General features: G+C 41.5%; 1 protein-coding gene across 1 annotated transcript in view; it reads left to right on the forward strand.

Moving 5' to 3' along the window:
* The window catches only part of LOC134626805 (transmembrane protease serine 9-like), an 88,166-nt gene that overhangs the window by 39,389 nt on the left and 36,471 nt on the right, over positions 1–12,306 (forward strand). The window contains 2 exon segments of the mRNA XM_063472727.1: positions 1,777–1,931; positions 1,967–2,270. Of these exon segments, the coding sequence (XP_063328797.1) occupies positions 1,777–1,931; positions 1,967–2,270 (459 nt within the window).

Below are 12,306 nucleotides of genomic sequence, written 5' to 3' on the forward strand. Positions count from 1 at the left end.
TCTGTATATTCCAGCACATAAAATTAAATATTTTTTTGTGTTTACACTCACTCTTTCAAATAGAGGCAAGTAAAACACAGCAAAAATAAAAAATAAAAACAAAGACTCAGCGGTCCTGTTGCTCTATTTTCTAGTGATGGGATTTCCGGCTCTTTTTAGAGAACCGGCTCTTTCGGCTCCGAACCGGCTCTTCAGGTTGTTTTGTTGCTTTAATTAATTTATTATTAACAACAATATAAAATTATGCACAAAAGGAATTACCAATGTTAAAAAAAAGCGGTTTTATTTATATATGTTTATATATAAATATATCCGGTGGCTGCTAGAGCCAAAGCACGTACAAACTCCAAAACACATTTCTAGCGTTAATTGAACTTCCAACACAGAGCTACCTAGATCACTTAAATTACACAATTGAAAGCATATGTGTATTGTTTGTGTATTTATACACAAGCACTCATATATATTCAAATAATTAAAAAAAAAAAGAAGTTCATTTACCTGTTACTACCACACACCAAATCCGGTTGTTGGTACTTGCTGGCTTGTGTAGCCACGAGGTAACAAAAGCTCAACACTGCGCCCTAGCATCCTGGAGCACTTCTGTTGTGTTCGTACATGTTTTGTCTCTAGGGGCCACCGTAAATATACTTTTATTTATTCACTCCACATAAAATGTAATCAATAAATCATATAATACAAAAACAAACTAGTCACAGTTCAACTTTTAACTTTTTCCTTTTAAGCAAATTTAAAGTGAAACAACACAAAACACTGCAAACCACAACACAATTAAATATAAATTAAAATATGAAAACAAAAAGAAGATGCATATTCTCTGTCATATGGGCCTGCATGAATAAACTTTCTGAATCCTTTATCATCCGCAACTGAAAATAGTTGTGGATGATTACTATACCTTTCTAATGTGACGTTGTTGTCCCTGGCTCTCTCTCTCTCTCTCTCCCTCCCGCTCTGTTCCTGTGCTACTGAGAGTGTAACTACCGCCCCTCCCCCCTCTGCCCAGCGCAAAGCACAAGGCTCGCGTGCGGAGTGAAGCGGAAAAAAAGTGCGAGAGAGAGGGTGAGAGAAAGAAAAAAAAAAACAACCACGGCTCCCAATAAGGAGCCGGCTCGCGTCGTTCCCGTCAAAGATCCGGCTCTAAGAGCCGTTTCATTCGCGACCGACACATCACTACTATTTTCACCTGTATAGCAGGAGTGGGGCAGGCGGAGGTTTGCCCTGGTGCAGGTGTGTCGTAGCGGTCAGTGGAAGGATCGGGCACTTTCACTTTCATATGGCATCGTACTCGGTGCTCGCTCGGAAGTTTAGGGGTTTTTTCGCTGTAAAAAGAAGTTTTCTTCCCACGCAGTGAACAGCGGTTTGTTTTTGTCACTTTTTATGGAATCAAACTCAAAGTAAGGTCAGTACTTCCACGCTTTAAACGCTGCACGCTCATACTCTCTCCCGCACTCGATATATGATCCATTGTTGATCTGCACACAGCTGTTGCCACGAACGTCACACTCGCTTACGTCATTGTCATGAGACACAAAAAAAAATCACGGTTTTAGTAACGCAGTAACGCAGCGTGCTTATGGGAAAGTAACGGTAATTTAATTACCTTTTTTGCAATAGTAATCCCTTACTTTACTTGTTACTTGAAAAAAGTAATAGGATTACACTAACCCGTTACTTGTAACGCATTACTGCCCATCTCTGGTGAACACATCCACACGCTGTTTATTAAACAGATTTTGTTTTTTACCCCTTCAGTGTCGCTTCCTTCTCCACAAAACCTGATGGAGGTGGAGGTTCCCGTGGTGGGAAACAGGCAGTGTAACTGTAACTATGGAGTGGGAACAATCACTGACAACATGATCTGTGCTGGGTTAAGTGCAGGAGGAAAGGACTCCTGTCAGGTGATTGTTGTTACCTGTGTTTGGCACATTTTCACCTTCTACAGTTTCTTCTCCTCAGCTAACAGTAAATGTTTCTGCTCTCAAAGGGGGATTCAGGAGGTCCAATGGTGAGCAAGCAGAGCGGTCGCTGGATTCAGGCGGGAATCGTCAGTTTTGGAACAGGCTGTGCCAGGCCGAATCTTCCAGGAGTCTACACCAGAGTATCCCAGTACCAGACCTGGATCAACAGCCAGATCTCCTCCAACCAGCCGGGCTTCATGACGTTCACGTCCACTGGGACCAACAGTGACCTCAGTGTCAACTGCACAGGACTGCCGCCCCTGCCATCCACCACCCCTACAACAACCACCACCCCTACAACTTCCACCACCTCTACAACAACCAGCCCTACAACCACCACCACTGCCAGAATCAGAATCAGAATACATCTAGTATGAACTCATCCACCTGCACATCAACATCAGCAATACAAAGAACCAGAAGAAACTGTCACCCATCACACTGGTGAACATTCATGTTTTGGGCATGGAGGTGATTGAAAGGTAGAAATTCCTCTGTGTTTACCTTAACAATAAATTGGACGGGTCACACAACACTCATGCTCTGTACAAGACGGGCCAAAGTCGGCTCCATCTGCTGGGCAAGCCGAGGTCTTTAGGGATGTGCGAGACGTTACTGAGGACATTTTTATGCTGAAGTGATTGCTTCTGCAATAAACTGATAAAGAGGGCCAGGACTGTCCAGGACATTAGTAAGATAAAATCACAAAGTGCTTCACAATAAAATCAGAAATACAAATAAAATAATATAAAACAGTGAAAAAATTAATTAAAAGCTCGTTTATATAAAAATGTCTTCAGCTGCTTTTTAAAGGAGTCTATGGAGTCTAGACAGCGTAAAGACAACGGCAGGGAGTCCCACAGCCTTGGTGCCTGAAAAAAACCCGATCCCCTCGTGTTTTAAACCTAGTACGTGGGACCACCAGTAACCTCTGACCTGACGACCTAAGTGCTCGGGATGAAGCATGAGGTTTCAACAGGTCAGAGATATACTGGGGAGCTTCACCGTGCAGAGCTCTAAAAGTTACAACTAAAATTTTGAAATGAACCCTAAAGTGACGGAAGTGGAGAGGTAAGTGACGGAAGTGACGGACAAGGTAAGCGACTCATGTTGTAACTGACGTCAGACGCCGGAGATTTTGGCGGAAAATTAAAGCGAATGGTAGTTTAGATTTGAATAAATTCCTTTAAGCTTCAGTATAACCAAATACACTTATCAATTGTCTTATAACTAACAACATTTGTCTAAATCATCTCCAACACCCTGGAGAACAACGGGGAGAGTTTAGAGGCTCTCCAAGATTACATTGATCAGTACTTCCAGGATCTCGTGATGAAGAAGGCTCAGAGTGCAGCTTCCCCGGCCAAACCTGAGACGCCGTCGTCGAAAAGACTTCGCCCGGCAGATTCCCCCGGCACAACATCGCCAGCCGGCAAAGATATTGTCGACATACTGGAGTCAATCGACCAACGACTGTCCAGTTTCGATGCAAGGCTGTCCTTGGTGGAGATTCTTCACCGGGAATTTAAATCCTTGCGAGAGTCCCTGGAGTTCAGCCAGCAGCAGGTGGAAACGCTCGCTGCTGAAAATGCCACGCTAAGGGAGTCGGTGAAATGTCTCACAGACAATGTTACTCAGCTAAATAGAGAAAATAAAAAAATAAAAGAAACAGTTATAGATCTACAAGCTCGTAGCATGCGTGATAATCTGGTATTTTCTGGTATTCCAGAAGCCGCTGGAGAGGACGCGGAGACCACGGTAAAAAGCTTCATCAAAACCCACCTGAAGCTGCCCGAGGACACGGTGAAGAACATCGTCTTTGATAGGGTGCATCGCCTCGGCCCCATTCGGGCTGCGGCCGGGAGACCACGTCCTATCGTGGCCAAATTCGGCCACTACAAACAAAAGGAACAGGTGAAAAGCCGCGGCAGGGAATTAAAAGGAACGGACTTCAGCGTGAACGACCAGTTCCCCAAAGAGATCCTGGAACGACGCAGGGTCCTCTTCCCAATCCGACGCAGCTTTATCCAGAAGGGCTCCCGCGCTGTCATCGCTGTGGACCGGCTGTACGTGGACGGACAACTCCACCGCGACCCCGACATCACTCCGTGGCTGTATTAACTTCACACCAGATAAGAATCCGCTACACCCTTTCCCCACCCACTCACACGAACTTGCATTAACATCTGTTTAACTTACTAGTATCAAATCACATCTTAGGTGTGATTTCATAGCAGAATTAACACCGTCACTCTCCGTCAATGGTTTGATTGGAATGTTTCCGGATGTTTTTTTTTTTCTTCTCGTTTTTTGTTCTCTTTTTTCCCCCTCTTGTTTTTATGCTGCTCACCCTTGTCCTTGGTTTCTTTCTTTTTTCTTTCTTTCACTGCTTCGATCACCTGCTTCCACACTCATCCACAAACAACATCCTTTATTTCAACACATACGCACAGCACGATCACGCACAGCCATGCGCTCAACGGCAGCACATTTACATCAGACAGCGCACACAGTCGTATAGGATACACACACTTAAACCAAGCGTACTCATATTAGTAAATATGCACACACATAGTCAGACTCAGGGAGCATCTCACCACACATTTTTTCTCTCTCCCCCTCTTTTTATTTACGAACAAGTGATGTATTCTCTCCACCTGTCTAAGCGACACACACAGCGCACACCCCTAGTTATACACAGACATCTATGGGTGCACTAAGATTCGTTACATGGAATGTAAATGGAGCTGGCTCCAGAGAAAAGAGGTTAAAAATATTTAACCAACTCAAAAAACTACAGGCAGATGTTGTGCTTTTACAAGAGACCCACAGACCTCTTAGAGGTTCGAATGAACTTAAAACACCTGAGTTTCCTAATGTGTTCTCAGCTTGTTATAATTCTAGACAAAGGGGAGTAGCAATTTTAATCCATAAAAAAATTAATTTCACAGTACTCGATACAGTTATAGATCCAGAGGGCAGATTCTTAATCATTAAACTATCTATACTTGATAAAAAGCTATGTATTGTAAGTGTATATGGTCCAAATGTTGATGATCCCTCATTCTTTCACGGTTTTTTCAGTGCACTCTCTGAACACTTAGATGGCACACTTGTTCTTGGAGGCGACCTCAACCTTGGACTAAATGAAGAAATGGATAGGCTCAATACAGCAGGAACTCAGCGTAATTGGCAGTCCATAAATGTAATCAAATAGTATATGAGCGACTTTGGTCTTTGCGATGCATGGCGCTCCCTTCACCCCACCAGTAAGGAATATACTTTTTTCTCACATGTCCATCACTCCTACTCTCGTCTGGATTATTTTTTGGTCAGCAGCTCACTGCTGAGTGACATTTCAGACACTGAGATTCACCCTATAGCTGTCAGCGATCATGCTCCTGTATCTTTAACACTAATGCACAAGAATAATACTACGCCAAGTAAAAACTGGAGATTTAATACATCACTGCTTAAAGATGAAGACTTTATTAAATATTTTAAAAAAGAGTGGACTTCATATTTAGACTTTAATGACACTCCCGGAACATCAGCTTCTGTTTTATGGGAAGCAGGGAAAGCTGTGATGAGAGGTAAAATAATTTCTTTCTCATCACATAAAAAGAAAAAAGAAAACAAAAATATTCAGGAATTAGAAAAAACCATCAAATCACTAGAAGAAGCCTATGCGTCCGACCAAGATCAGGAAACATTGAACAAAATACGCAAAACAAAACTAGAATTAAATGAGATAATTGATAAAAAAACAAAATTCTTAGTACAAAGACTACGCTTACAAAATTATGAACATGGTAATAAATCCGGTCAATTTCTAGCAAACCAGCTAAAAATAAATAAAGAAAAAACAACTCTATGTGCTGTTCAAGACTCATCTGGGAATACAGTATATGACCCGAAACAAATAAACAACATTTTCAGGGATTTCTATAAAACGTTGTATTCACCACAAATAAACCCATCTAAAAAGGAAATTGATCAGTTTTTAGACAACATAACTCTCCCAAAATTATTAGACTCTCAAGCAATGGCATTGGATTCGCCACTGACACCAGGTGAACTCCAGGAAGCCCTGATAAGTATGCCCAATAATAAGGCTCCAGGTCCAGACGGCTTTCCTGCAGAATTCTACAAAGAATTCTGGACAATTTTAGCCCCAATTTTTTACAGAACGCTGTTGGAAATCAAAGAAAATGGCAGACTTCCATCAAATATGAATTCTGCAAACATTAATCTCCTGCTAAAACCAGGCAAAGACCCTGTATATCCCTCAAGCTATCGTCCAATATCCCTTATAAATGTAGACCTTAAAATAATCTGCAAAGCTCTCTCAGATTAGAGAAAATAACCCCCCTCTTAATTCATCCTGACCAAACTGGTTTCATAAAAGGTAGGCACTCATCAACAAATACACGTAGATTACTTAATTTGATAGACTACTCATACAGGAAAAACCTTGAAACTACAATATTTTCTTTAGATGCAGAAAAAGCGTTTGAGTTAACTGGAAATTTCTATTTGCAACTTTACACAAATTTGGTTTTGGATCTTCTTTCATCAACTCGTTAAAAATATTATATAATTCCCCAACAGCTTGTGTCAGAACAAATGACCAGACATCCTCCAGCTTCTGTCTCCTGAGGGGCACCAGGCAGGGATGCCCACTCTCTCCTTCACTGTTTGCAATTTTTATTGAACCACTAGCAGCAGCAATTAGACAGAATTCAGTAATTAAGGGCATAAAATGCAAGAACGTGGAACATAAATCAGCCTTTATGCGGATGATGTGCTACTCTTTCTCCAAAATTCACAAACCAATATCTCTGGGGTGATTGAATTGATAGACTCTTTTGCAAGAATATCAGATTACTCAATTAACTGGTCAAAATCTACAGTCCTTCCGATTAATTGCTCCTTCCATAATTCCTCTTCTACTCCACTGCAATTGGGAAATATAAAATATTTAGGTATTAATGTTTCTCCCAAGCTTGCAGATCTAACTAAATTAAACCACATCCCGCTTTTAAAGAAAGTAGAAGGCGATCTGGCTAGGTGGAAATGTCTACCCATATCACTCATGGGAAGGGTTGCCGCTATAAAAATGATGGTCTTACCAAAAATAAATTATTTATTCTCAATGATCCCAACTAAATCGCCACAAGATTGGTTCAGATCTCTAGATTCATATATGTCCAAATTCCTTTTGTCCCGATTTGAGATATTGAGAACCAAAACAAAATATCAGAGGCCCAGAAGGATGCAATCAAACAGATGAGTTTATTGAACACACGCGTGGGAAGAAGCACACAGCATCACATCTGCGGGGTTCTTCTCCAAAAATACACAGAGAATGGTTTTTATAGCATCGGAGTATAACGCCTCCTCTTGCGTTCTATAACATATTTTTGTATTTCTAAGAACATCATTTGCATCTTGTACAGACAATGATCAATATTTTTAGAGCTAATTGCAGACACAGAAGTTCCTCTTTCTAGCATCTTCTTTCCAAATATGGCGATGATTTCAGACCCCTCAAGTCCCCATGGACTTGTCTTCTTTTAGCACATCTTTGGTCACTTGTTACCAAGCAAACTCACTTGCAACAGGTTACAACAAGAAGCTGAATGCATTCGGGCCTCTGCTCAGGCCTGTTCCTAGATTATATGTATTATATGTGTTTTGTAAGCATGTATGCTGTTTTAACCTTAATGTTGTGTGTACACAATGATTATGGCCGCTCCTGTAATACAAATGTCAACATATGATCATGACAACACCTGTAACACAAGTTTCACCGCAATGCCAACAGCTTCAACAAATGCTTTGATGAAATGATGATTAATGTAATGATAATGATGATGGTTATGAATAGTAGCAGCAAAATATTTCCCTCATCCTGACACTCCCTCTCTTGACCCTCTTTTTTTAAAAGAGGGTCACCACCCTTTGCTTGTGTCATTTCTCTGACCCTCTCTAGCAGTCCTCTGGCTAGGGAACAACCTCAGGCGTTCGAGTTGGTCAATCAGAACACACTTCTTAATAAACACAATATGCAATGTGTATAAAATGATTAGAGGTTACAATGAGAAAGGTTACTCTGAGGCCTGCTACTTTAATAAACATCTCAGTGCAACATCAATGCTATAGGTTCTATAATTAATGCAATGCTAATGCGAGCTGAGCTCAATCAGCACTCCTCCCTCACCACTGAACTCACTGACACCGGTGAGATACCCCTTACACTTGTGAATCTCCAGTGGTCTGGGCTTCAAGCTCCACTTCCTTTCTGTGGCTCTGATGAATCCAATATGGTCTCTCTACAACTTTACAGGCTTGAGCAACCTTAAGCTTAACTTCACATCATAACTGACTAAGGTGCCTCTTCATATTAATAATATGTCATTATTAGTGTTATTATCTTTTCATATACCAGCAATAGTATATTACAATATTCTATTAGTATAGTACAGTATGCTACTGTACTACTAATATACAATAGTTTATTACATCATTTTATTTATATTTCATTTTGTATCCATCAAGGGCTCGGGGTGATCTGCAGTTTCACCCTTTCCCAATCTGGAGACATTTTCCTTTTCACACACTTTCCTTGGGTTAACAATCAACACAACCTTAATATACCTTATGCATCTCTCTATTTCATCTAATATGTCTTCGTTTCAATTATCATAAAACACACTTTCCTTTTTTTTTGTTATTGTAATGTGGTGGACAATCCTAAACCTCCATGATTTAGCTTCCATTTTCAATCCAATTATATCCTGTACCTTCTCGCTCGAACTCGTCCGGGCTTGACCTCTGATTGGTCCCTTACCCTCTCTTCACAGTGTCCTGTGTGGCCTTAAAATCTCCAGCAACACAGTCCCACTCAGATCTTTCTGCTCCTCTGTTTCTTCTCCGTTGGTCTTTCAGTCTTTTCTTTCAGGTCAAGCCATAGCCTGGCAAAATATCACATTCAGTGCCTTCAAACAGTCATGTCACACTGTTCTTACCAGCCCGCAGTTCACCGTGGATGTTTTCATCACGTGCTTTCTTTCATGCTGCTGGACTCATCAATCGTCGTGAGTGTGAATGCTTCACTTGCACTGTCTTTTGCCTGCTATTTAATCTTCAAGTCCATGATGTTCTGTCGGTCTTCATCAGGAGATTAACTGTCCTTTAAGCTTCTTCTTAGGATGGGGACACAATAAGAGGTCAAGTTGTAAAATTTTAGCCAAAAGCCCTGGCCTGTTTTCATCCCAATTCTGTTAATCTATTCTTTTGGCCACTGTTCTCATGTTTTCAGGTTGAGGAGAGTCCACCTGTATTGACACACTAAAACATGTAATTAATATCATTTTTATTACTTTTCTTAAGGCAGTCAGTCTCTAATTCCTCTGTTTTCATGTTGCAACGTCTCTCACCAGCTCACAAGCTATAATCAGACTTCCTGTTTGACGCACACACAATGCAGTTTGCCTACGCACACACTTCTTATCTCACTGAGTTGTTATCTGCTCTTATGACTTAAACAAACTCCTGTTTTGTATTTACAGTCCATAAACCCTCTGTAACTCTGCTAAGAGTTGATCTAAAAAGAATGTACCCTCAGTACACGCACACACACTTAAATATACTAAGCTCTTTTGCATTTGCAAGCATTCACACCAAAATCTTCAGCGTGCTTAGCCGAGCTCTTTCAGACCTCAAGACAATTAACAGTTTTTATTGTTTGTTTTCCACACATATCACCATTTTTCAGCTCAGTTTTTGTAGCATCATCCACACAATACTTTCCTCAGCATTTTGCATCCTTCCCTAAACTTCGTCGTCCCACACACACTTCTCTCTCAGACTTCCTCTGTCCACGCACTCTAAGTCATTATCACTTATTTATTATTTGGTACCAATCACACAGAATTATTCAAATCGAGTACTCACAACATTCACAAACTTAGAATCACTCAAAACACGCTTTCCTAAGAGTATTTGATCAAACATGCTTTCTCAAAAATCAGAAAGAGCAAGTCAAAGAAAAACAATTGAAACCTCTAACAATTCTCACAGCACACACAAAAATGAAAAATAAATAAATAAATAAAACACAGGTATTGCTGACAGCGGAGACTCCCGCGCAAAAATCAGATTCTCCACCCTCAGCAACATGAGCTCATTCATTTGTTTCATTTTGTTTTGTTTTTAGGAAAAAAGTTCTTTATGCTCTTGGACTGGATTGAGTCGCTACAATCCTTTTAGACAGAGACTCACAACCAATCAGGTCCCCACCGGTAGACTCCTCCTCAGCCAATTATAATCTGGAAAAGTCACCTTATATTTGTTTGTCCAGAAATTTTTACAGCACTGTTAATTCACTCTCCTCCAGGCCTGCTTAGAACAAAAATGAGAAAAAGAGAGCTGATTATTAGCTCATCAAAACACAAAACATCATCACCTGACAGGATTTCTAAGTGCACTGTTACCATTTTAAAGTACCCAATTCTAGACATGTCCATGTTTAATAAAACTCCCTCTATTAAAATAAAAAACAACCCAAACCTATATGGGACAATTCTCCCCATCTTAGAGAAAATGTGACCCTAAATGTCCTTTTCTAAGTCATGTTCTTCTCTTCACACAACTCTTGGCCTCCAGGGCATACACTTTGGACTTATAACCGTGATATAAGTCCTCACAGCGCACCAAGCACGGAGAAAACTCAACCTCAGTGCTTCAAAATTCTCAAAATTTCTGACAGTGCATTTTTGTTCTCACACATTTCGCCATGCACTTGCCCCTTCCACTGGCCCCCTTTCGGGCCGGCCTCCTTATGGGAGTCAGGTTGCTCCTTTCTCCCTGGGTTCGGCAAAGGGGTGTACTGCACGTTCTGGAGCTCTTCTGCTGGCAATGTCATGTTATCTGTTCCTGGTGTGTGAGAGGTTCTGCTCTGTGACACCTCATGTCTCATGTCTGAGTTCACACTTTGGTTATCCTCAGTTCCATCTTCCTCTTGTGCGTCCAGTGGTTCTAGCTCCATGAGGTCCACCATTTGGGAAGGTGAAGTTGGGCCTACAGCTCTGGCTTAGGCTCCCTGTGTCCCCTCCATAGGGATGTTCTGTGACATCCGTGTTTGTGCACCAGGTGATTGGCTTGTGGGTGGGGATCTCGGCAAATTAACATCTGCGAGCCCACTAATCACTGCGCCAATTTGCCCATCTGGCCCTTGGACCTCCCCTCCTGAATAAGACATGACATCTCTGCCGTAGTTTTCCTATTCACTGAGCGTCTCAGTGTTTCCTGCTTCAGATCCTTTAATCTTCTTTCACAGTTCCCGCCTTCAGTTTTGAAGACCAGGTCTAGAGGTTCTCTGTCCTCCATTTTTCTGTTTTGGGCCACACAGAGCTTTTTCACATATTCTTTCATTGCTCTGAATTCTTTGTCTGCTGCCTTAGTTGCTCCTGGAGAAGCCATGTGGATGGCCTTGTTTAATTGTTCCAGTTGATCCTTCAGTGGCTTGTAAATTCTCTGTCCACTGGATGTCGCACTTGAGCTGTCCGCCATCTTGTTTCTCTGAAACTCACAAAATGGCAGCTTACTTAAAACTCACAAAATGGCAGCTTTTGACTCCACCCGCCAAGAGTTCCTCGGCGAGATTTCCTGTTTACTGTCAGATGCAGTTCAGCTGCTCCAACAGTGACTTCCTTTTTTCACTCCCTTGGTGAAACACAATAGTCAACCCAGCAATCCCAGTGCTGCGTTCACCTTAAGTATGCACAAAACCAGCAACAGTTATTTAACTCAAAAATCTCAATATTGCATCCACTTCGTGAATGCACCAAACCAGCCACTTATTTGCTGGAAACACTCTATTCTCTCAGTGCTTTAGTTCAGCTGCCCACAGCTGTTCACTGAGAAAGAGGAAGTAGGCCCAGTCAGTCTCAAGACTGAGCAAGTTTAAAACTCTCTCTTGTTGCACAAACAAAGTAAGACGTCGAACTCAAGATCCACTGTCTCCAGTTCAACAGTCAGTGTCTCAACACTCTATATTTTCCCAGAAGTTAAGACAGAATAGACCAGCACACTCTGTACTGTAAAACAGGAAGTAGGCCTCAGCCTGTTAAGTGCGCAGTTACAATGAGACAAAAAGAGGAACTAAGACCGCACCCAAAAGCTGTCTGTGTGATTATACTAAGCAGTCACCCAGACATTAGTTTCTTTCATATAAAACGAGAGCCACTCCGCTAAAAACACTCATTCCATGTACTCTAGCGTGTCTTCAACTGGCTCCCAATCTGTGGTCCCTTCTCTT

Source organism: Pelmatolapia mariae, linkage group LG4, assembly GCF_036321145.2.
Source record: "Pelmatolapia mariae isolate MD_Pm_ZW linkage group LG4, Pm_UMD_F_2, whole genome shotgun sequence".
Lineage (NCBI taxonomy): Eukaryota > Metazoa > Chordata > Actinopteri > Cichliformes > Cichlidae > Pelmatolapia > Pelmatolapia mariae.